At 35.7% G+C, this 27,104-nt stretch overlaps 1 protein-coding gene across 1 annotated transcript in view; it reads left to right on the top strand.

Annotated features, from left to right (window-relative positions):
- C2CD2 (C2 calcium dependent domain containing 2) overlaps positions 1-27,104 on the top strand; it is a 41,696-nt gene that overhangs the window by 1,305 nt on the left and 13,287 nt on the right. The window contains exons 2-11 of the mRNA XM_026674001.2: positions 3,947-4,045; positions 10,115-10,234; positions 10,891-10,995; positions 13,735-13,857; positions 14,091-14,211; positions 16,434-16,542; positions 18,028-18,089; positions 19,607-19,734; positions 20,007-20,178; positions 22,977-23,090. Coding sequence (XP_026529786.2) covers positions 3,947-4,045; positions 10,115-10,234; positions 10,891-10,995; positions 13,735-13,857; positions 14,091-14,211; positions 16,434-16,542; positions 18,028-18,089; positions 19,607-19,734; positions 20,007-20,178; positions 22,977-23,090 — 1,153 coding nt within the window. The remainder of the gene's footprint in view (positions 1-3,946; positions 4,046-10,114; positions 10,235-10,890; positions 10,996-13,734; positions 13,858-14,090; positions 14,212-16,433; positions 16,543-18,027; positions 18,090-19,606; positions 19,735-20,006; positions 20,179-22,976; positions 23,091-27,104) is intronic.

Raw genomic sequence — 27,104 nt, 5'->3', positions numbered from 1 at the left:
ACAGCTAAACAAATTGTGTCTTGACTATGGCGTGAAAAGGTTTGCAGTGGCCAGTAGTGATTTGTCTTGTTATGCAATCCTGTTGTGTGTGGGAATGTGGCTTTTTTAAAAAAAATCAACTGAACCTGCTTAGTAATGGTTCGATCCTAAACAGAAATTATCTTGAATTTAATGGGATGGGGGGGGGTCTATTTTCAGGGGAAAAGGTGATAATCTCTTCTTTCCTAGCCCTCAAAAGTACAGGTAGTCCTTGACTTGCAATAGTTCATTTAGTAACTGTTCAAAGTTACAACGGCACTGAAAAAAATGACTTATGACCGTTTTTCACTCTTATAACCATCACAGCCTCCCCATGGTCACATGATCAAAATTCAGATGCTTGGCAATTAGCTCATATTTATGGTGGTTGCAGTAACCTGGGGGTCATGTGATCAGTTTTGGCAACTTTCTGACAAGCAAAGTCAATGGGGAAGCCAGACTTAACAACTGCAATGATTCATTTAACAACTGTTGCAAGAAAGATCATAAAATGGGGCAAAATTCACTCAATGTTTCAATTAGCAACATAAATGTTCGGCTCAATTGTGGTCATAACTCAAGTACTACCTTGGGTTATAGTCACATTACAAAAAAGATGTTGAGACTCTAGAAAAAGTACAGAGAAGAGCAACCAGGATGATTAGGGGACTGGAGGCTAAAACATATAATGAACAGTTGCAGGAACTGGGCTTGGCTAGTCTATTAAAGAGAAGGACCAGGGGAGACATGATAGCGGTCTTCCAATATTTGAGGGCTGCCACAGGGAGGAAGGGGTCAAGCCAGACAAGGAAAACTGGATGAAAACTGAACAAGTAGAGATTTAACCTGGAAATAAGGAGAAACTTTCTGACAGTGAGAATAATCAACCAATGGAACTGCTTGCCCTCGGAAGTAGTGGGAGCGCCATCAGTTGAGACTTTCAAGAAGAGATTGGACTGCCATCTGTCAGAAATGGTGTAGGGTCTCCCGCTTTGGGTGGGGGGTTGGACTAGATGACCTACAAGGTCCCTTCCAACTCTGATTATGTGTTATCTGTTATCATGGTGATTCCTTCCTAAATTTCTAGAAAGTAATAGTAAATAGGATAAAATCATTAATTTTCCCCTGCGTGTTCTGGAGGAATGACTGAGATAATTCATTTATCCTACTTAATGTGCGTTCCAGCCTGCTATTGTGTGTGTTCCAATAATAACTTTTAAAATGGAAAATTAAACAGTAATTTTGGGAAGAGGGTCAAAGAGTAGGAAACAAACTTACTGTAGAAAGTCTGATAGGAAATTAACAATACTTTGCCTGCGTACATCCTTTCCAGAAAGCAACTGCATCCTCTTCTTTTTAGCTCACTGCTTGGCAGGCAGTGTTTCTATTTCCTCACTCAAAACAATGTTGTTATTGCAAAACTGCATTTTTTTTTTGCTGCTTCACCACCATAACAAACAAGCCCTGGAATAAAGAGAACACAGTCCATCACAAAGCACATGCTACCGATGTTATATTTTTTATTATTGTATTTGGCAATATAGATGACATCTGAGTTCTGTTCTCCACTAGATATTTAAATAAGGTGAACATGTTTGTTCCCTCTCTCATTCCAGCTGTTTTCAACTAAAATTATTTCTTATATTTAAACACATTTGAAAATGTAAAAAAATAGAGAGTTTGCAGTCATAAATATATCAATTCATTTTATTTCAACCAAAGATTTTGTGATGAATATTTATATTTAGTATAGCATAATTTTACGTACAGTATACCACAGTCTGTGAAATTAGGCCTGACTGTATAATAAGATAATAGTTCTCTGTGCCTTCCTGCCTTTTGTCAAGAACACATTCAAAAACATGAATTAAATCATTTGGTTTGGCCTCATAAACTAAATACCAGAAAAGGTGGGTGGGCAGCCCATAAAGTTAATTAATGATTGATTAAAAAAAAAAGATGAGCTGAACAGCTTTCTCTAATCTGACACTTTCCAGATTGGACCCAACTTCCATTATCCTTAGTCCACATATCCAACTATAGTGCTAGTGAAGCTAGAGCTAGATGGAAGGATAAGCAAATACACTGAATAAGTAAACTTGTATGTAGCAGCAGCTTCTGAACCAGTTTGATGTTTTGGACCTTAAACTATAGCCCTATATAATATTGTCCAATTGGAGGCCACAGTATGAAAATATGATAATGAGCAGAGCTTACTCATGTACTCATTCTAAGATAATCAGCACTCATCCTGGAACATGTACTGGATTCACATGTCACATTAAACCTCTATGCAATTTGTTTCTGAACCAAGGCACTATAATATATAAACTTTGATTTATGGTTTAGTAAATGTATAGAGCTATTTTTACAGGTAGCTCTTGACTTACAACCATTCATTAGTGACCATTTAGGGGAAAAGTGATTTATGACCGTTTTTCACATGACAGTTGCAGCATTCACACAATCACTTAATCAAAGTTTGAGTGCTTGACAACTGGCATGTATTTATGACAGTTACACTGTCCCAGGGTCACGTGATCACAATTTGTAACCTTCCCATCTGGCTTCCAATAAGCAAAATCAAAGGCAGAAGGCAAGTTCACTTAATGACCCCTGGATTCACTTAGCAACTTCAGTGATTCACTTAACAACTGTGGCAAAAAGTCATAAAATGGGGCAAAACTCACTTAACAACTGCCTTGCTTAACAATTGCAATTTTGGGCTCGGTTGTAGTCTTAAATCCTCAATTGTATTCAATGAAACATAATTAAATGATGGTTTAGTGCAGGGTTGTCAAACTCAAGGCCCGCAGTGTCAGCCTGAAAATAGCAAAGGACTGGCCTATGGTGCCTCTGGCAGCCAAAATGGGATATGGGGCCAGCAGGGTGCTGAAGGAGGCGTCCATCCACCCACCCACTCCGGCCGGCCTGCAAGAAGAAGTAAAATGCTGATCCAGCCCCTCAAAGAAATCCAGTTTGACACCCCTGGTTTGGTGCATTCTGTGAAGCATTCAATGTTTAAATGGAGATGAAAAATTATTGCATTTATTCTAGGGGTTATGTTATATTTAATATATTTTATAGCATACAGTCACATCTCAAAGCAGATTAATCAGCCAGAAGTAGGATTTTTATAAGTCCATAGAGATTTTTATACTGTAAATTTGAATGCAAAATTGGTTATGGACATCCAGCAAACTGCAGAAAAAGTTTCTTAAGAGTACATGCAAATATATTTAAACCGGATTAATAAGTTGCAGTTAGTTACAATTCCTAGTTATTTATTCCCATGGAAGTTTGAAACCAAACAGATGTTTCTCCCACTTTACTTTGGTTCACATGATTTAATTCCTGCAGGTGTTATTGCTTTTTCATAATATTCCTTACTCTAATGCACCTACTACAGGTAACACAATAAAGAACTAAGAGTGTACACTGAAAACTTATTTTTAAAACTCTGTGAATCAACACTGGTGATAAGAATGATTTGAATTCATTTAACTAAGCAGTAGACTGGCAACATAGTGCAGGTGGTTACCAGAGTCTCCCATAATTAAATGCATTAGTAAAACTTTGAAATAGCAGAAGTCTTGATTTATAATGAAGCAGCATTTAATTGAAGATTTAATTGAATATTGGGTTCTTCACTTTATTCCTCAGTATCACAGACTAGAATCTACATAATATGACATTCTTCTATATAAATTGTTGTACTTTGGCAAAAGCTCAAGCATCCTATTCAAGGGAAATTGAGGGCTTGCACAGAAAATGCATTGCCATGCATCTTGTTAATAAACATTATTTCAAGCACAACTTTCACTGGTTTTAGAGTTCTCCAATGTTTGCTGTTTCAATTTTTCAATTTCAGTAATGAAGTCTTTTTAATAGCTTTGTGTATGTCACTTTTTCTTCCTATCTTTTCCAGAACACCTGCTTATTTACATTTGATGAAGATGCAACTCATCAGAATCAAGAGCTTGCAGTACAAGGAATTATAAATGTAGTAAAATCTGCTGAAGAAAACGTGAGCTTTTCTTTTCTTGACATTCCTTAATTTATAAGGTGGAGCCCCATGTATAAAACTGGTCAGCTGCTTATGTATTTCCTTACCATGAAGGCCAATGCATGTTCTCGTCTCGTGTTTTTTTTTTCTTTCTTTCTTTCTTTCTTTCTTTTCTTTCTTTCTTTCTTTCTTTCTTTCTTTCTTTCTTTCTTTCTTTCTTTCTTTCTTTCTTTCTTTCTTTCTTTCTTTCTTTCTTTCTTTCTTTCTTTCTCTCTCTCTCTCTCTCTCTCTCTCTCTCTCTCTCTCTCTCTCTCTCTCTCTCTCTCTCTTGTTAATGTCATGTACAGGAAAAGGGGAAAATATTTCAAACTGAGGTGGGCATGCCCTCAAAAATCTCACTTCAATTTATGTCATTTGTTGTTTGCTGTTCTGCACTGTTTGGTAAATACTATCTATGGATTGTTGTCTACGGTATATTAATTCTTACACAAAAAGTGTTTATTAGGAATTAATGCTTAGTTGTAAAGTATTAATAAGGGTAGATTCAGTGGATTGGCATTTAGCTGTACAGTAGAATAGTTATAGTGTATCAAAAAAAAGAGTTGCATAGAATTGGCAAAATAATAAAATGGATACATTAAAAATCCTTTCTTTAGTAAATATACTAGTACTTTGGTCACATGGCATAATCCAATCTAAACAAATTATATGATTTAACTGATGATACATGTTTGCAGATAATAGTTTTCAGCTTACTATTTTTTCACACAAAAAAGTAGGCCAAGAATACTGGAAGCATATTGGTTTACCAGTGTCCCATAACAAATTAGTCTTTCTGACATCAAAATCATGCTTATACTATAAAATGAAAGAATAGTTATGAATAAAAAGAATACAAGCGGCATTATGGAGTAAATACAGAAGTACAGTCTATTCCTAGGTAAATAAGAGTAGGGCGAGATCAGTTGGCAAACAAACCTTTGCTTCTTTATGTGAAATGTTTTATTTTCCTTGGATTGTGGCACACCTTAAGCAAAGTTCATATTGCTTTGATTACATTATTAAATACATATTTTTTTTATCTAGAATGGGGCATGCATTTATGTCAATAATTGATTTTAAAAAATCATCACAGACTAGAAATCAAAAGGTTAATAATTATTGCTACATTTCTTGCCCCTAGTGATATCCCCAGCTAGCTCTCTGTGAGTCTTTACAAATAAGCAAATATGTTAAAAATCATTTAAATGTGTTAACATATTTTTTTTCTTGATAATCAGAAACTTAGACTAAACATGAAATTAGGAATATAGGGCAGGATTTGATAATTAGGGAAGAATATGTAGACTTACTCTGGTTTGAAAATGACACTATGTTTGATTATTCAGCTTCTCATTTGACTTGTATTGACTGTTTTAAAAGAAGCATTACTTTCCAGAAAATATAAAAACTGACAAGTTCCTTAGTGCTTCTATTATAATCTTAGTGCTTCTATTATAATTATTCTAATCTATTAAAACTTTAGCATTGTTCCAAGGTTGGAAAAAAAACTGTATTTCATGTATTCAGAAATAGTTAATTGTGCATTTGTTTACAACCTTTAAAGTTTAATCTGAAACCTGTCTTTCCTACTAGATATCATAATGTATTCAAACTTGCCCTTCCTCCCACATTCCATTTTCATAATCATATAGGATAAGGTTTCAAGATCAAAGAAGCCTATATTCTTCCTCTCCCACTCTTTAACATCCAGGTATCCCCAAACCTTGTTCAGTATTACTATACATGAAATTTTGATTTCTTGCAAATGGTTACTTGTGAATTTCAGTCCTGGAAAGACATGGCTTTGAAACTGGCAGCACAATCAACAGTCACTCCTTTGTCAGCCATCAGTAGCTTTACTTAGCTTTCTATGGGAAGTAACAATATCTCTTCCACAAAGCTGATTCCTACTTGAGCAGCAACTGGCAGTAGCAGTCAATTATGTTGTGATTTAAATCACTTTCTAATAGCAGCAGAGTAACTCAAGTTTCTGATTAAAGTCCAAAAGGGCTATGAGGATAAAGGTAAGTAAGAAAAACATTTATCTGATTAGCGTACAAAGGTATGTTTTTAAAGCACTTAGTCTGGTATGAGTTATATTCAGCCTCTAAATTTTCATAGTTATTTCTAGTTCTTTTCCCCCACCTTGTTTTGGCAATCTTTTAAACCTCAATGTGTTTAAGTGTGTGGCTGTCTTTACCTCATAATACTCTTGTCCTAAGCTTAATAAGCTAGGTTAATCAATTTATACAGCTAAAATATGCTTTACTGCTTACATATTGCAAATTATGGATTATTAGATGCTAATTCTTTTATGCAATCTACTGGTAGTCCAGATTTTTTAGCCGCTTACAAATTAAACTGATTCACACAATCTTATTGTCAGGATTCTGCCTTCATCAGTTGGAGGTGAATGTAGAGGAAGAAAGAAATTGACAGCATTAAGGGAGAAAAGTTTTCATGGTGATCCTGGTATTTAAGAAGAATTGTAGATTTTATTCCATTTAGGCTCCCATAAGTGCTGTACATCTTTCAGGTTGTACTTAATTATTAGGACCAAGGAACATTTGAAAGCTGCATATTTTGTTGTTGTTAGTTGCAAAGTCATGACCGACCCATCGTGACCCCATGGACAACGTTCCTCCAGGCCTTCCTGTCTTCTACCATCCCCCAGAGTCTATTTATGCTCATGCTTCAGTGACTCCATCCAGCCACCTCATTCTCTGTCGCCCCCTTCTTCTTTTGCCCTCAATCGTTCCCAGCATTATGCTCTTCTCCAGTGAGTCCTTCCTTCTCATTAGGTGGCCAAAGTATTTGAGTTTCATCTTCAGCATCTGGCCTTCCAAAGAGCAGTCAGGGTTGATCTCCTCTAGGACTGACCGGTTTGATCGCCTTGCAGTCCAAGGGACTTGCAGGAGTCTTCTCCAGCACCATAGTTCAAAGGGCTCCATTTTTTGGCGCTCAGCCTTTCTTATGATCCAACTTTCACACATATTTTATATACATATTTATGCATATTTTATACTTACCTAAATAGGTTTCCAGCCTTCAAAAAAAAGAAAAGAAAAGAGAAAGTGTATATGTAATTTTTAGGTGAAGAGCAACCTAAAAGGGAACATTGTAAATAGAGCTTGTGAACTCCTGGTATTCACAAGCTCATCTATTTCATTCTCTGTTCATCATACTGCATTTGAAATTGATTACTGTAAACTATTTTGGAAAGCTTTGTTAGTTACACTAATTGAAATGGGTTTTGTTTTCAATTTTGCCTTGGCAAACAAATAGTAATGGAATTTAAATTTGAAACATGGTAAGAACAAACAATATAATCAAATAAATGTTTAGTTTGTATGGTAACCATAATATATACATTTCTATATACCTTATTGTATATATAGTAGAAAAACCTCTCTTAGTAGCCAATATGCATAGAGGTGTGCTGATTTCCCCCTCCCCTTTTTCTTCTTAAAAGTTGCTTACTCTACTTACTTGTGAAAGTTCAAACAAATGTTTGATTGCTTTGGTAATCCAACTACTAAATAGGAATTTGGTTCTAAAATCTATCAATACAGTATTAAAACACAAGTCTTCATGACCTTTATCTGGACAAAATAGTGCATCATAGGACAACAATTTTTGGACCAAGGTACCTCAAATAGGTAACTTATACAGAATGCATCCAAAATCTAAAACCCATGACTCCTAAGGGAATGAAATTTGAGGAAATCATGGCTGCTTCAGTGCTACTGGCTGCTGCTGTGGTCATGTGATCATTTTCAGTATTCTGTGACTATTTCTCAGTCAATCTCACAATCCCTCCCTCCCTCAGGAAAGAGAAGGGAAGGGAGGGAGGGAGGAACCGGAGGAGGGAACCTCACATACCCTTGCTGGCCCATGTACCCGTACAACTTCCCCAATCAGTGCCCTCTGCATGCTTGTCCCGACCCACACCGCACCTCTTGCGTATGCTCATGCACCCTCCCAGACCAGTGCTGCCTCCCATGCACTTTCCCGGCCCTGTGCAGACTCTTATGCACTCATACTCACCCACCCAACCTGAACCCCTCCTGCGTGCCTTCCTGATTCATGTGGCATGCCTTCAGCCTCACATACTCTTCCTGATCCATGCTGCCCTCCCTGAGCACCATCCCCAACCAGCATGGCACTTCTTGTGCACTCCCAAGCAATTCCATGCACCTTCCCAACTCCTGCTATCCCCACCAGCCCGGGACCTCTAACATATTCTACCATCCCTTTGGATTGTTTTTGATCCATGCCACTACCTGTATAACCTACCTCTTACACACACCAGTAACCTCCCCTTGACGTATGGAAACCCCCGTATTAAACCAACACAATACCTCTTGTGCATCCCAGGAACCCTTTCTTCACTATAATGCCCACCAGCAGAAAGTCGGAATCACTCCTACTCCCTATTTGTCCACTTGGCGTATTTCTGTTTCTCTGTTTAAGTAAGGAAATAACTCTGAAATATTGACTCAAGAGAGCAGGGGTTGTCTAGTTGGTATGAAATTAGCAAAGGACTGACTGTTTCATGGGTTACTTTCCTTTGTTAGACAAATTTGTGTCCAATCACACTTGGCCAATAAAGAATTCTATTAACAAACAGTAAATTATTTACAAAGTGCTACCTGAATAATAGTACAAATGTTTCTGTGTTAAGAATCAGAGAGCCACACTGTCCATATTTGAAGCAAAAATGATACCAAATGGTTAATACATATCAGTAGACAAACTTGTTCTCAAAGAAGAAGATACCTTAAGACTGAGAAGCAGAAGTGCTGTATGAGATTACAGTGGTCTAATATTAACCCTTTCAAAGGTTGTGAGAAAAGACTTTCTTCCAGGCTCCCAGATAAGCCTAAATATATATTTTGATCAGAGAAAACTTAAAGTACCCGTAAGCAGAAGCAGATAAAAATGATAGGATTTTTCTGTGATTGCTTGATAGTCCTTAAATGCCTAAACCTTAAATTCATAAATAATAAGTAAAATATTTGCCCCTTTTAAGAGAAGAATAAACATACTGATCTGATAAATTTGGTACAAAACCAGATATCTCTGCACTGAATATAGGGTTCTGTAGTGTTGGAATGGGATGTACAGACATTGGGTTGAGGAAAGGGCAGTGTAAGCTAAAATTTAGGCATATCTTTATCAAATATAATTAACAATTCCCTAACAGAGGAAATACCCATGTGGTAGAATTTATGGGGAAAGTTTTAGGAGGAGGAAGGTGAAAAAAAAACCTTCTTCCTTAATGTAGCAGTAATGCGATCATCTTCATATCCAAGACCTAAACATGTAGACAGCCTAAATTTAAATAATTTAGATAAGGAATGTGAAAAATAATAGCCCCTTCCTGAACTCCTGCCACACACTACAGAAAAGTTTCTGTTTTAGACTATTTGGAGCCCAAGTGGGAAGATTTCCTTGGAAGTCTGGGAAGGCTTCAGTCCTGTTATGATGTTACTCAATCCTCTGTCAATATCACTCAAATGATATTGATCTTCTTGAGATACCAACATCCATGCAGTTATATGTGAATTGGCTTTCATATGAGACAGGATCCTGCTAATGCAACATTCTGATTTGTGTGGAATGAATATACTGTATGTACATACATACACATACAGCTGTAAAGGCAAGTACTTTATTTCTTCAGTTTATCATACTGGTGCAGCCATGTACAACATTTTTCTGAGAATGCTCTGGGTAACAAAGCTTGAAAAATGATCTTACAACATTTCATTACAGGTTCCTGCTTGTTCATTTTAGTTCGGTTGTAAAATAATAGCAATAGAATTACATCAATGAGCTTTGTTTCCCATGGACAAGATTATATACAAGCTTAATTCACCTAAGAGGCAAGAAACAGCCTACTTTTCTGGACCAATGCAACTGCCAAGATATGAATTCTGAATTTCTGATGTCAAAAAATGGCAGTCACTTTAACATTCAAATAAATGCTCAGGATGCTTTCTCTATAAATACAAATGATGATAAAACTATATTTTATTATTTTAGGTGGTTTCCTGTAATGTAATTGGAAATTCCTTCCATTTTCTTGTCAGTGTATCCCAAACTGCACCTCTTACTGGAGAATGTCAGTCTTACAGTGTAAAACTATCTCCACTTCATTTGCAGGTAATGTTTTGAATGTAAATTAACAAATCTTGCAGTAAGATAACTTACATATGTATTGGTTCATTTAGTCATCTTGTACATTCTTGTAAGTCAAGGTACTAAATTCTAATGTATACCCATCAGAAATTATGTCAAAAATGTAAATGCTAAGCACCTACTAATCAGTTGTCCTACAGAAATTATGCACTAGTTTGTAGCTTTCCCAGTCTGGGGCTTTGGGGAAAGGGATGCTAGGATCAAACTCTCAGAATTTTGTGTCACCAACCAAAGATAGCCCAGCTAGTATGATCAATTATGAAAATTGAGGACTAACTGATCCAGAAGGTGTTTATAGTTCCCTGAATTGTGCATGTACTAAATTGCATTTTTATTACAGAGAATGAACATGCATAACTAGTCAATCTGCTGTTCTTCAAGAGTTTTTAACTTGCATAGTTGTTTACTATTGGAATTGCTGGGAATTGAGGTCCAAAGTATTTGGAGAGTACATCAGATTTTCCATCTGAATTTATATTCACAACATAATTTAAAAATTTCAAAGAAGAAAGATTCTGTACCATAAATTGAACTGCAACTTATATAAAACTGCAACTGGCATCATGCTTAATTTTGCAAAATAAAAATAACAATCCTTAATAAACTGTCATTATCAACAGCTGAAACTTTCAACAAAATCCGAAGCGGAAGACATCCAGATTAAGTGGTCTTTCATCTATTCCTCTGAAACAAATATGGAAGTCAAACCTACTAATGTGCAAAAAGTAAGTATATTGCTGTTTTCTTATATGTAACTGCAGCAGATCTAAATAAATAATATTTTACCCGTCCCATCTCTAAATCGCTAGCACCTTGATTCTACATTCCAAAGGAGTGGCTTCTAATAAATATAATTAGGAGCAAGGGATAAAGCTGCAGTTTCTGTTATACTAGTGTGGATGTAACAGCTTTTTGAAAGGTTGACAATTACAGGCTGCTGTAAATTTTGCAAGAGTAATTATATGCTGCTACTTCTAAAACAATTGCAATAGTAAAAGTGGTGGGATTCAAAAAAAATTTACTACCAGTTCTGTGGGCGTGGCTTGATGGGTGTGGCAGGGGAAGGTTACTGTAAAATCTCCATTCCCACCCCACTCCAAGAAGGATACTGTAAAATCTCCATTCCCACCACACTTCTGGGGGAAGGTTACTGCAAAATCCCCATTCCCTCCTCACCCCACTAACTTGCTTTCCAGCTCTGTTCTCCTGTGCAGGGCAACAAAAGAAGACCCAACCGATTAGCTGGGACTCAGGAGGCAGAGAATAGATGGGGGCGGGGCCAGTCAGAGGTGGTATTTGCCAGTTCTCCGAACTACTCAAAATTTCCGTTACCAGTTCTCCAGAACTGGTCAGAACCTGCTGAATACCACCTCTGAATAGTAGTCTATAAAATCTCTCAGTATTTGCCATTGAGATAGACAACAACAGCAAACTCAGTTATACACAATTACTTTACTACCATTTCCTTGGAAATTATCATTTTCACCATATATATAGCTGCCTGTAAAACACAGGCATTTTAAAAGCTATTTGGGCAGTAATTAAAAAGGCTGTTTTTTTTGTCTCCACTTGTTTATTGGACAGAATTCAAACTATTGCTGGTGATCTCTGCTCCTAGAAGGAGACTTTAACAAATAGCCTCCTGTGTTTTTTTAAAGGCATTCTTAAGGTTCAAATGCTTTGTGCTTCAGGAGTGCTAGCTATCATTCATGAATTCAAGACAGCTACTGTATAACCTGTTGAATGTTCAGGAATTAAAAAAGACAGGGCATGAAAGACCTGTGCAATTGGCTACAGTGTATTTGTGAATAAAAATTAATGGATCAGAGCAGTCTTGTTCAACATAGTGGGCAACCCCCCCCCAATTCAATGAAATTACAACCCCCTGAATTCATATTGGGAGGGGGCACCAGTTTGAGGAAAGCTAGTATAGATGGCATAATGCCACAGAGTGAATGAATAGCATTTATATGGAACTTAATAATGCTGAAATGTACTGTATTGACTTTATTGAGAGTATATTCTGTAATTCAATTTTCTGATTAAATATTTATAATTCATGGCTAAACATTGCATAAAAACTCAGCTTTGTTTTTAAAAAAGCAAAAAAGTTTTACATAGTGTAAATTAAATATCAGCAGGTAATTTCAATCTTGGTGAACTGTGTGAATCGGCACTTTTTAAAAAGTTATAAGGAGCCCTCTAAAAATAATCAGCCAGTGTGTATTCTTTGAAGTTTGCTTAGTGTGCATTACTTATCTTCTGAGCTGACTTTTGAAAAACATCTGGATTAATTGAATGTAACTGACAATATTTACTCAAAGAATTCTTTAAAATTAGTGTCATGAAGCCAGTGAACCCATTCGTCTCTTTGCCCTAATGATCTCCATCAAACAATTTATTTTCTGTCGTCCTTGCAGCCACTTTTTACTTCCTCCAAAAGTGAGGCATGTCTGTCTGTCTCTCTGTCTGTCTAAATTAATATAGTTTTAGCTAGATTGACAATTAAACTGACTCCAAGAATGTGCATAACTAGTATAGAGAATGGGATGGATACAAATATTCCTGAAATACATGTGAAGTGTGAGCACCCAAGATCAAGGGATTCAGGATTCTTTCCCTGCAAACCACAAACTAGTATCTTGAAAGGGAATGTACAAATTGGACTTCTTATTTTCTGAATAAGAGCTACTGTTCCTTGAATACTTCAATGCTTCAAACACTTCAATTTGTTTTCACAATTATTATTTACATCTCCAGGTAATGGTTCCAGGCCTTGGTGACCATTCTGGAATGAAACATACAAAGGAAAGGAGAAGTACCATTGGGTGTAATCTAATCTACATACCATTCAACATCTCAATAACCTTCCCAATATTCAAATATAAACTAAATTCTCCTGGGTACCAAATTTGATGGCACTTGTAGAAGTCCCATGAAGCAATACTAGATATCCTTGATATCTCAATTGGACATCCAGTTGTGAGACCACTGCTGTACCACCATAAATGTTTACTTTATGTTTAATGGGCTGTGTGCATATATTGACTTCTCTGTTGTGTTGTCATCCTATGCTAAATAAATAATAAGTGTTTAATCGTTTGCAATTTGACTTTTTGCTGTCTGGCTATTATATTTGATGTATTGTCACTGAGCTGCGTTGGCACTTTCCATGCCTGCTTATATGTTCCATATCATGGTTCTCATTTCTCCATTATGCACAAATTAAATACAATACATGAGGAGATCTCACTTCTGTATACATTTGTCTACCTCCAGATGTATTATTTGTCTTAATCCAAGCTTATTCTTCTAGAATTGGAAGCAATGTAGAATTTGTACAACAGATGATGCTATAGTTTGAATCAATGTGCTAAGTAGCATGCTGAAAATAATCTTGAAGATTTTTTCTTATATGCTTCTTCAAAGTTTTATAAGCAATGCCACCATTTTTCTCTTTATAGGATCAGACTCTTGGGATATGCACTGCATTAGAAACATTTAAAAGTGTGTTGCAGAATCTTATCAGTTGCACATCACCTGTTATGATTCTGAGTACAAGATCTACTGATATAAAAGGAATACAGGTATAATTTTATTTAAATTAATGGATTTGCTCATTGCTGCTCTGGCTCCTTTTTCATACTTCCTGTTGAAAGATTTTCCTGATTTAATGCCTCGACTGAGTCTACATAAATGATTCATGTGCCTATGCAATGCTTAATACAAAATGACGTTGATATTTAATGTATGAGAACAGCATAATTTATTGCACATTTATCTTTAATGGAGCTATTTATTTTTTGCTTCCTGTTGACAGAATGCACAGTATACTGGGGCCATTCCACAGGGTGCTAGTCCTCCTAAGCCTCCAAGGGCTCATGAACTAAAATTGCTCATGAAAAACATCAAAGCAACACTCACCAATCACAACACTGCAGGTATAATAATTTATATTTTGCTATCCCTGTACCCTCCTGAATTATATAATATATATTCTGTCTTAATTGCAACGATAGATTAAAGTAGATGTTATTTTATTGATTGGTTTTAATGTCTGTTCTCTATCTTGTTCCAAGTATCAAGAAATTTTATAAAGAAATCTTTTTAATTCTGTGTCATCACCTGAAAGGTTCAATATCCTCTTTTTGTTATGATATTGTACTAGAAACATTGGTTTCTGTGGGAGACATTTCATAACATTTTTGCAAAATTCAAATTCATCCCCAGAGGTCTATTGTTTCAGGAATTAGAGTTTGCCCTTTACAACATTGTGTGGCCCAGTTTCCATTGAGAAGTGGTGGATAACGCACATCTAGAGGTCCCTATATTGAGCATGGCTACTTTACTAGATTTATTATTAATTAGAATGTACAAAATGTTTGGAATACAAAACACCCTATTTCAAGTGCAAAATGCCTCTGGCTCAAATATGGAATCATTGTTTTGAGTTTAAAATGGACCATTTCAAAAATTTCATTCAAAACAGGATAATTTATGTTTGAATCAGTTGCCTATGAATTCCTATTATAAAAAAAAAACATCATTGCAATTTAAGTGCAAAGAACTTTTTAACTAGTTCTTAATATTTATAGGTGGGAGAACAGGAAAGTGTTCAAGGACATTACATACTCTTGCAGGATTAAAAACATTTCATATTCTTTCTCTTTTTTATTAGAATTGGGATGTGGTAACTAATATGATATACAAATCTGCAGTAATATCTTTGCTATTCTCTCTCTCCTAATCATTACATATTGAGGCTCATTAATTCATATGAACACTTCTAGATGTCTCTGTGTATAATGGACTTTTATGATTTGAATAGGATTATAGACATAAAGAATGTACTGAGTATACTGTAAATCGGTGGGATAATTCTGCTAGCCACGTGCTATCTTGAACATAGATTTGGAAAGTCAAAAATTCAGAGTGGTCATGATATCATCATCGTCAGCCATTCAGTCATGTCCAACTGTTGGCCACTCTATGGATCAGCACCCTCCATGCCTCTCTGTCTCGCACTACTCCTTCAGATCCATCATGGTCATCCCAGCATCATATTTTATAGTGTTCGACAGGGAGTACTGGGATGGCCCCTTCTCACAGCATGATTGACTTTTTGAGTGAGTCAGCTCTTATGACATGACCCAAGTATGACAGCCTCTGTTTGGCGATCTTGGCTTCAAATAATATTTTTTGGTGAGGGTCAGTCAAGGACTTCTTTGTTATTTTTGCAGTCTGTGGGATGCGTAATAGCTCACCTCCAGTTCAGAGGTGTCAACCCATCTATCTGCCTTTTTCAGAGTCCAGGTTTCACAGCCATAAGTAAGAATTGGAAAAATTATTGTATTAACTAAATCTGCATTTGGTTGTGAGGCTGATGTCTTTACTCTTCCAATGTTACTTAAGCGAGTCATTGCAGTTCTTTCAAGTGCTATACACCATAACATTAAGTGGTCATAACATCAATTACTAAGTCATGCAATATGTGTTTAAAGAGGTGAGTACATAACTTGTCCATCAGGTTTTGTAAGCTTTTACGAGCCTGTGCTTGCATACTTCCTTCAGGGAATTCAGGGAAGGTGAGCATTAAGGAAAACAAGTGCTTTACCCACATTGCTTGTAGATTCTTTAGTGTATTTCCCTCCTGCTTTTTAAACTTTGGTCCTGTCCTGATTGAATTAGTCTTTGAACTAGTTTTTGGTTGGTTTAAAATATGGTTTGGCTACTTTTTCTTAATGAAGCTATACATGACTAATGATGACTTTGACTTCTTAAATAATTTAAAAAGATTGAGTTGTATTTTTCTAATTTCATATTTTTTTGTCATTAAAGTTTTATTAATCAAAGTACTCCCCAGACCATGAAAGAACAAATCAGTCTTTTGCACATAAGAGACATCTCAAGCTTGTGATATCTCTACCAGATTACTTCTATTTGGTCATCACACGGATAGTAAACATTACAATATTTATGTGTTGATAAAGGTTTAGATTCTTCATTTAAAATTTCCCAAATACAGTAAGAGTTCTTATATGAGTTAGAGCCTACATTCCAGTGGCCCACTAATTTGAAATGCAAAAACCATTTTTAATGTAGTTGCACACCAAGTAAGAAACTCTTGTTTTATCTAAGTTGTTTTCTATTTTCCTCATTATAGGTATCATTAACCCCATTTGTATAGTTCAACTCAATGACCCTTTGCAGAAATTTTGTAGCTCTTTTGCCAATTTTCCCATGGACCTTTCTTGGAAAGAGGAATTTATTTTGTAAGTACTCCTTATAATACTTTTATAAATGTGATAGAAAACAATTCCCTATTTTTTATCCTCCTAGTGAGAAAAATCTTATTTGCTTACTGAGGCTGAAAGCCTACACAGAGTAGTATATAGCATAGCATTATAATGAAGAATAAGGAGCATGATCCCATTGTTATTGTAGATTGTTCTGGAGTGTCAATTACATTCAGATCACACACTGGCAAATATTATAGCATAAGGATGGGGTGGGATTTTAGGTTTTGTTTTTCTTTTGTCATACTATTTGAACCTTTGTACATTTCCTGGGTGAGTACATCTATGTTATAAAACCCCTCAATGAAGCAATTATCTAGCAATGTGTTTAAAAATAATGATGGATTCCAGCACCGATTGGACTTAACAACAGTTAGAGGACAAGAAACCTGTTAAGTTCAGACATTACACTACCCCAAGTGGCAACAGCTTAATTCAAACAAGACAAAGCCAAAAGTAAATAAAGAACATTTTGAATCAGCATGAAATATGGATCACACAGAGAGTCTATTATGTTAAAGTTTAACTTCTGCTTCATGTTGCTGTTTGCTTCCTCTAACAACATGGCCACACTTCCACTTTTCTATTCTACTTTGACCAGCCTGTTCTGCTGGAGGTATTGAAATTGTTTTGCTTTATTCCTTCTTTCACTGCTGTACCAGAAGACAAAACTGCCTAATAGAAAAGGGAACTTTTCTTTTTATATGGTTTGCCTATGATGTTCCCTTCGTAGTTATTTATTAGAGACAGCATAAAAATGAACAGGATCATTCTTCTTTTTCTCTCTCCCTCTGTCACTTTGTCAGTAGTTTCCTGGGTAAGTGACAGTTATTCTTACTAAAAGATACCAAAATTAATTTGCTGCTGGTGGCTGGAATCTATACTGGATTTTAGGACAGGGCTAGAATAATAGCTGTAAGCATAATGAATTATGGCTGAATTTTAGATGGAACGAATATGCTTTTTGTTTCTATGTACTCCTGTTCAACTGAAATCTTTTTTAGTAGTTCATATCACTGCAAACCTACTCAGAAGTAAATTCTACTGAGTTCAGTGATTCTTATTCCTGGATGAGTTGGAATGTGATTACAGATTTCAACCCCAGATACAAAGCTACACTTTCTTTGTAGTTAGCTTAATACAAATATTAGAAATTAAACATTGGTAAACTTACTGAATTAGTGAAAATGCTAACGTTAAATTCCAGTAATTCAGTAAGTTTATGATGATTAATTGTTGATAAAGTTGATTGTGTTTGCTCAAACAAAATAAAATATGTTCTTGCCAGCATTTGGAAATTTTTTTCCCTTCCAAATAGTTGGTTCTGCTTTTAACAACTACTTGGCAAGCAAACAACTACTTGGAAATTCTATTATGCAGTTAAGAAACTATGTTTTCAAATATGGAACTATATATATATATCTGGATGCTTTGCTAACTACAAGTTTTGTTTGTCCACAGTGAATTAAATGCCAAATCAAAAGTGCTGCAAATCAACATTACAGAAAATGGGGAGTTGGATGGTAAGTACTGTTGGAGACTCATTCTCTCCAAAGAGGGGCTTTAACTTATCTTCTCTGCTTGTAAAACTGAGGAATGCCCAATGAGAAGAAGAGTGTAGCAGGAGAAACTGCTGAACACCATAGAAGCCCAAGTGTTATTTCTCCAGCCACTCTTTCCTCAATGAATTCTAAACAAACAATGAAACCCAAGATCTTGTTCAACCATCTAATGACTAACACATTTAGCTTCAGAGAAAAGAGGATCATCCAACCACTATGTACCACATGGTCACAACTATTTAGCAGATTTATGTGACTGAAAATCATAATGAGGTAACTCTGGGCAGTTTACAAAAAAATATAATAACATTGCCATGCAAAAGCCAACACCAAATTAAAAATAAATGAATCTCCTCTTGTGTGTGATTAACAGCATAAAAGCAAAACACGTATGCTATCCTCTACTATCATTGTAGCTCCAATGTCTGAGGAAATGGCCTTCAAGGCTTTCCAGGAGGTCAATAAAGTCAGGGCCATCTGAATTCGGGAAAAAGGCCATGGGACAAGCAGGACAGAAGCATCCTTGGTTCGACTAAAGAACACTGTTTCACAAAGCAGATCTGCCAGCTGAGGAGGGATGGCCAGAAACCACTGGGGTCAATTGACCTTATGCAATGCAGGACTTTAAAAATGACAAACAGAATCTTGAATTATACCCAGAAGTTTACATAAAACAGGGGCAGAGACATATAACTGAGTATTATCAACACATTGTTGATTCTTATCCCTCTGCCAACAGATTACCTTACCATCTGTTTCATATAAGTGGTAAATTGGAAATTAGCCCTCAAGCACTTGCAAAATGGGATTAGGGCTGGTTTTCTTTACTCTACCAGAACCAGAACCAATTTGAAAAGAGGAGGACCACTGTAAAACTCTGCCTTGCACTCCTAGCTCCATAGGTCAGTTGAGAAGAATACCATGTTTAATGATACCAAAGGCTGCTGCGGAATCAAGGAGGCCTAGTACAGATACACTGCCCCATCCTAAACCTATAGAGATTATCTATTAAGTGGCTCTGTAATTTGTCTTAAGTTAAAACCCAAACGAAAATAGCCCTAGAAATCTGTTTCTTTCATGCCCCCTTTGAAGCTGCAAGCCTATCACCATCTCAATATCTTCTAAAAAGGAAAGATTGGATATTGGGCCAAAGTTGTCCAGGATTTTTGAATGGCATCTTGAGGAGAGGATGAACCACCACTTTCCTTAAAACAGTGGAACGTGTCTCCAAGGTCACCTTAACCAATCAGGAGGGACATCGGTCCAAACATAAATGGCAGAACTCAGAGCCCCAATGTCTTCTTCCTCAGTGATTTCCTTACGAAGTTACAAATGGTACACTGGAAATAGTAACTTCTTTTCTGGTTTATGTGAAAGATAATAGTTTTTAATACAATATGTCCCAAAATATTTAAAACTTGTTCTCAACATAATTTTCAGTACTGAAAATTTTAATAAATTACTTCTGTTTTATTCAGGTGATTCTTCCATTTCTGCTAGTGTTCCTTTGGATTTATTCAGGAAACAGCCTTCTGGACTGCAAAGTTTTGAACTGAACAGCCAAATCAGCAATAATAGCTCTGCAGTAGGATCTGTGTCTGCAGAGGTAGAAAGTTTAACACTAATTGAATTTTCTGACCCTATTCATTTGACTTGTTATGACATATAATGGTAAAATGTAGACAAAACAGTAAATTACCCCATTTCAAGCCCATCAGAGGCTTTGTGCGTGATTTTTTTTAAAAATGGGTGTAACTGTGTTGACTCTTACAGGTTTTTAGAATGATTTGATCTACAGTATTTCTTTCCCCCACAAAAGCCAGATATATGTTCAACTATCCTTATTTTAAGATGCTAAGTAGACTCCTCTTTCTTTAGTTTTTGTACATAGAACCATCAGAAACCAAATCACAGCAAGTTCCTGCCAAACTTCCTGTTGCAAAAGTAGAAAAGGATCGAACTGTGATGCCTTGTGGGACTGTGGTCACTACTGTAACTGCTGTGAAAGCCAAGACTTTGGTGGAAGGGAGATCATCTGTTCCGCATTCAGGTGAGAACACAGGAGGAGGAAGTCTACCTTGCTCCAAGAACCTGACTTTTAAAGACAAATTTCTATGCTAACATGTAAGATGAAAGACAGGATACAACTTTGATTGACTCAGTGTTTCCCAAACTTATTTGGCAGTGGAACATTCTGGGACTGAAGATATTGACAGATAATATGCAAGCTAGTTCTTAAAAAGGAGGGGGGTGGTTTGACTGAAAAAAAAAGTGATTCAATTCTTTTAAAAGAATATGTAATTTTAAAATTGTTTAACCTTTGAATCAATTAAAAATAATAGTAATGAACCTCAAATAAATTTTACCTTGTAACAACTACTTCACTTCTGTGTATAAAAGAACTGATTGATTATTTCTTTCTTTGCACAAAAGATTTTTAATGGGATTGGTGTTTTGGTTTCTGTATTTCTTTCACACAGTGTGAAAATTCTGTTTCACATAAATGCAGTGAACAAAAAGGAAGAAACATGTTTCTTTGTTTTGTTTGTTGCACATTATTTCAAAAGTAATTCAGTGAAATTTCATTAAATTTTTGTTTTATTTAAAAGTCAAACATTAAGTTAGCTTTCACATTCACATTCACATTTCACAGTCAGGTTAGTAAGCTGACTGGCTTAATTAGCAGGCAGATTTTAAGCCCCAGAACTTTGAGGACAATGTTCTAGGAGAGCAGACTATAACCACACAGGTGCTGTAAATGGCACTGTAAACATTTTCACCTACTGAGGTAATTGGACTGTATGATTAACACAATTAAAGGCATGCACAACAAAATGATGTCAGGATGTCTAGGGACTTGCCAACCCCAAACATAATTGTTTATTTTATATGCTGGTGTATTACAATTTTATATGCTGTATGTGTATTACAATTGTATATGTATTACAATTTGGTCCCATCTTCCTTCCTTCCTTCCTTCCTTCCTTCCTATCCATCTATCTTTCTATCCATCTTTCTATCCATCCATCTTTCTTTCTTTCTATCCATCTTTCTATCTATCCACCCACACACCCATCATCCATCCAGCACTTTTGTTCTATGGGAACAGAGCTAATAGGTGTGAATAGGTGTGTGTGTGTGTGTGTGTGTGTACATTGAAAATAAGCCCTAGCCTGATTTTTAAGTGTGCAGCTAATATAAGCCCTACCTGAAAAATAAGCCCTAGGGGAAGGGGGTGGGCACAGAAGGCAGCAAGCACATGCAGGCCAATGGTGTCTGGCAGTATCTGCAGCCCATGCAGCACAGGTGAATTGATTATCTGTCCAAGCAGCAGACAGAGGCAGAGGTGTGGGAGGGAGGCGATCCAGACGTGTGGTGTGGGCCGTGGGAAAGCAAAGAAACGGTGGGCTGGAGTGGGTAGGTGGGCGCCGGAGGCTGCCTGCCTTCCGCCCCTCACCTCTCCCTCATCTGCTGCCAGTGGCACTGTGCAAAGACAAGCCTCCCACAGCTATCTACTCACTCCAGCCCATCAACTCTCGGCTTTTCCATAGCATGTCCAGATAGCCTGCCTCCTCCCCCCGTGCCTCTGCCTCTGCCTCTGTCTGCTGCTTGGAATCAACCCACCTGCACTGTGTGGGGTGTGCAGCCCCAGAGTGCACTGACCAAAGAGCTGGCCAGCTGCAGCTGCTGGCAGATACCATCAGTTCCCCTGCACTTGCCACTTCTTCTGCATGCACCAGGGGGGAAAAGTGCTCAGCCAGGCTGATCACCCCGAAACTGCGTTTCCCAAAAAATAAGCTGCCATGCTTCTTTTGGAGCTCCCCAAAATATAAGATTGGGTCTTATTTTCAGAGAAACACAATGTAGATAGATAGAGATAGAGATTAGATATAGATATATTAACAATGTACCTATTAGTTCTGTTCCTATAGAACAAAAGTGCTGTCTTGATTATTTTACATAAAGCAGCAAGCTTTAGTAGAATTGTAGAATGATCCATAGTTAGTATTCTACTATAGTATTCTACTATAGTATTCTACTATAATTTCTCCAACAATCATATTAGTACTATCAAACACATTGATTTAAAATATTTTAAAAAATTCAGTATCAGTAAAATAATTCTGTTTGGGAGAGTTGCCCATCTCCTCAGGCAAATTTTGAAGGCACATGGAAAATTCCAGAAGGAAGAAAGATTTTCACTCCTGCTTCACTAATGTTTAACTATGTAGATAAAATTATATTGCAACAATAAAAAAATACACGGCTACAGTAGTACTACTAGTAGTAATAAGCCAGTTATTATTTTTCACACATAAGTCTTTTTTAAAGATCTGTTTAAAATCCCTTCCAAGCATGATGATAAATAAACTATGTTGTTCAGAACAAACGGATGTTGTATGCTGTACTGTGAATACAAAACAAAAATAAGAGTGAAAAATCTGTGCTGTGGAAAAGAAATACAAACAGTAACTGTGTGGTTTGACTGTCTATGTCTTGCATTTCTAGACAGTGTATGTTCATATCCCATAAAGCATTTTTTTAAAAAAAATCTGAAATGAAGTAGGTGATAGATTGGAGTCATACATTACAATAATTAATACAGTAGTTTGTTAATGGTTTGCTTAATAGTTTGAATATACATTATGCTGTATATACACTACTTTAAGCTAAGCCAAAGCAAACAATCAACAGTATGGCTTAATATAGTAAAGGGTTTTTTTTACTGTCTAAATATCAGATCTACTGTATATATTTAATTTCTTATCCATTTACCAAAGGTGAATGTTTTGCTGGTTTTGTCCTTTATAAGGTATGAATGAAACAATAAGCTATTTTATCTAATAGTTTCCCCAGTGCAAAGTCCTGCTAAACTGAAAGGGATTGAAAAGGATTTATCCATTCAAGCAATCCATTGTCCGAATGTTTCAGTAAGCAAGGCTTTATCTTCCTCAGATACTGGTGAGTTTGTGTTTTCTTTAGAAATGTGTGGGACAATTAGCCAGTGGTATTCTTTTTTTAAAAAAAATTTTTTTATTGGTTTTTAAAAACAAACATAAACAAACAAAACATAAAAACATCAAGCTATCTTCCATAGGTATACATACAGTGTGCCGGTTAGTTTACAAATTGTTTTGTGCTTCCATTTCGTAGTCTTCAATTACAATTACATTGCATATAATCTCATATTTTCAATCAAAAATTAAATACCTTAGTATCATTATTAATCAATCATTTGACTATACTTTTATTCATTCATGTTTTACAAGATAATCATAATTTACTTAGTTTATTTTATAACAATTCATATTATCATCCCAAATCTATCCTAAAATCATTTTGTAGATATAATAAGAAAGAAGTACATCTTTATATATTTATTATTTTCTAAAAGTCTACATATTTCATTACTGTATTTTATTGTCTAACCATTGATAGAAAAGATCCCAAATTTTATAAAATTGTTTATCCTCTTGTTCTTTCATTTCAAATGTCAATCTACTTATTTCAGCACATTCCAATATTTTCTTAATGATTTCCTCCTGTGATGATATTTTCTCATTTTTCCAGTTTTTAGCAAATACAATCCTAGCCACTGTTAATACATTTACAATCAGGTATTTCAAGTCTTTACTATATATTTCAGGTAAAATTCCCAATAAAAATAGCTCTGGTTTCAAGTCTATATGCTTTTTTGTCATTTTTTCCAACCACATGTGGATTTTAGCCCAGTATTTTTTAGCATCCGCACAAGTCTACCACATATGGTAATATGAGCCAGGTGTCTGGTGACATTTCCAACATTTTTCGGATTTATTCTTGAACATTCTTGCTATTCTTGTCGGGGGGGAAATGCCACCTGTAAAACATCTTATACAAATTTTCTTTATATGCTGTTGACATTGTCATTTTATAATTTTGAGACCACAATTTTTGCCATTTCTCTAAATTGATCCCATATCCAAAATTCTTCCCCCAAGCAATCATAGTTTCTTTAACTTGTTCTTCTTCTAATTTAATTTCTAATAAATATCCATACAGTTTTTTAATCACCTTTTCATCAGTACCTGTCAAAATCTTATCTAAATCAGTCAATTTATCATAGAAACCTTCCATTTTAGAATCTTTATCATACCTTGAATGTATTTGCACATATGAAAACCAATTCATCTTTATACCTTGTTCCTCTATTTTTGTATACATTTGAGTTCACCCTTTTCATTCAATATTTTACCATATCTAACTATTTGTTCCTTTTTGTATATTATAGGATAAGAAAATGCTTCAATAGTCAATAACCAGACTGGAATTTTCAAATAACATTGTCTTTTAATCTTCTCCCAGTTTAACCACAGAGACTCCTGTATATAATGTCTTCTAAAATACCCCTGTGTTTTATTACCTTTATACCAGGGGTCCCCAACCACCGGTCCACGGACCGGTACCGTCCGTGGAACAAGTCCTACCGGGCGCTGGTTTGCTGGCGCCGCCATCTTTTTGATGAAAAAGTGCTTCCGGTGAGCTTTTCCGGTAGAAAGCTCACCGAAGCACTTTTTCATCAAAAAGATGGCGGCGCCAGCTAATGCCGGTACCGGGCCGCACCATAAAAAAGGTTGGGGATACCGGGCCGCGGCATAAGAAAGGTTGGGGATCACTGCTTTATACCATAAAAAAGCATGCCACCCCAACAACAAATCATGTCCTTCTAATGTCAACAATCTAGTATTTCTTAGTGTTATCCATTCCTTAACCCACATCAGATTTGTAGCTTAATAGTACAACTCCCAATTAGGCAAACCAAATCCTCCTCTAATTCTAGCATCTTGCAAAAGTTTTAACTTTATTCTCGCTTTCTTACCTTGCCATATATATTTCAACACAATTTTATTTAACTCTTCAAAGTAATCTTTTCCAAGCCTAATTGGAATTGTTTGAAACAAATATAAAATTCTGGGTAATATATTCATCTTGATTGTTGAAATTCTCCCTATTAGTGACAGTTGTAAATTTTCCCATTTCGCCAAATCTAGCGCTATCTGCTGTTTAAGTTTGATATAATTATTCTCTTTTAATGTACTACATCTTGCTGTCAAATATATCCCCAAGTACTTGATCTTATTCGTGACCTGAATTTTCAGTAGGTCTGCCAGTCCTTCCTTTTGTCTTAATAGCATATTCTTTGTCAAGATCTTTGTCTTATCTTTATTTATTTTCAAACCAGCCACCTTTCCATATGTCTCTATCTTTTCTATCAATTTTGATGCTGTTTCTAAAGGGTCTTCTAAGATGAAAACCAGATCATCTGCAAATGCTTGCAGCTTAAATTCTTCCTTTTTGATTTTCATTCCTTTTATATTATTTTCATCTCTAATATTTCTGTTTAGCACTTCCAAAGTTAACACAAACAACAAAGGTGATAGTGGGCACCCTTGTCTTGTTCCTTTTCTTATATCAATAGAGTCTGTCAGTTCTCCCTCTATCATTACCTTTACCGTTTGCTTATAGTATATAGCTTCTATTGCTGGAATAAATTTTCTAGCAAAACCCATCTGTTCCAACAGTAATAACATGAATCGCCAATTCACATTATCAAATGCCTTCTGTGCATCTAGAAATATCAGAGCCATTTGTTTTTCAGGATGTGCCTTGTAATATTCCAAGGTGTCCAAGATTACTCTCATATTGCCTTTAATTTGTCTCTTTGGCAGAAATCCATTTTGATCAGGATGAATAAAATTATTTAAATATTTTTTAAGTCTTTCTGCCAATATTGAAACAAAGATTTTATAATCTGCATTTAGTAGAGAAATGGGTCTATAGTTTTTAATTTGTAATGGACCGGCCTCCTCTTTTGGAATAAGTGTAATATAGGCTTCTGACCATGATTTAGGTATCTTCTTCTTTAACATAACTTCATTCATAACTTCTAGCAATGGAAGATTCAACGATTCTTGTAATGTTTTGTAAAATTCTGCCGGAAGTCCATCTGGGCCTGGTGCCTTTCCATTATTTTGCTTCTTGAGTGCTTCAGTTAATTACATCATCATTATATAGCTTTCTAACATTGTTTCAGTCTCTTTAGGTATCTGAGGTAAATTAGCATTCTGTAAGTACTGTTTAACTCTTTCCTCATCAATATTCTCTTGCATATATAATTTCCCACAGAAGTCTCGGATGATTTCCTTCTTCTCTTTACTACCATAGCAAACTTGGCCTTGGTCATCTATTAATTGCAATATTTTCCTTGATTCTTTCTTCTTTCTCAATTTGTATGCTAACAATCTACCTGGTTTGTTTGCATCTTCAAAGTAGTTCTGTTTAGCACCTCTAATTTTCTGTGCTAATTCTTCTTTTTCTACTTGACCCATTTTATGTTTAATTATATCCATTTTTAGCTTGATGTCCTTTTTCTGTGGCATTTTCTGTAGCTCTTTTTCAAGTCTTTTATACTCATCCTCTAAGGCCTTAGAGGCTAGTCTTTTCATAGTATTCCTTTTCCTTTTGTATAGTCTATTATCAAGCCTCTAACATATGCCTTCATTGCATCCCATACATTCTGAATTGATGTATCTTCTTTTTTGTTTTCTCTAAAGAAAAAAGCCAATTCTTTGTCCATCCACTGTGTGAAGTCTTTTTCCTTTAAAATAGTATTATTTAACGTCCATCTAGATCTTCTTTTTTGTCCTTTCCATTTAATTGTCATTGGATTGTGATCTACCCAAGTACTTGTTTCAATATTTATTTCTTGAATATTAGTTATTAATTCTGTTGACATCCATATCATATCTATTCTGGACCATGATAAGTGTCTGTTTGAATAGAAGGTGTATTGTTTAGTTTTAGCATTTCTTTCTCTCCATGTATCTTTTCAGTTTATTTCATCTACCATTTAAAAAAAATATTTAGGAAGAGTCTTTCTGTTTTGCTTTATTGTTTTCTGTGCTGTATAGTCCAATTTATTGTCTACAATTCCAT

The sequence above is a fragment of the Notechis scutatus genome, chromosome 5, assembly GCF_049901735.1.
Source record: "Notechis scutatus isolate UNSWTSFEM ecotype Mainland chromosome 5, rNotScu1.2, whole genome shotgun sequence".
In the NCBI taxonomy this organism is placed as follows: domain Eukaryota; kingdom Metazoa; phylum Chordata; class Lepidosauria; order Squamata; family Elapidae; genus Notechis; species Notechis scutatus.
The sequence above is the reverse complement of the archived record's forward strand: the minus strand, read 5'-3'. Positions and strand labels throughout refer to the sequence as shown.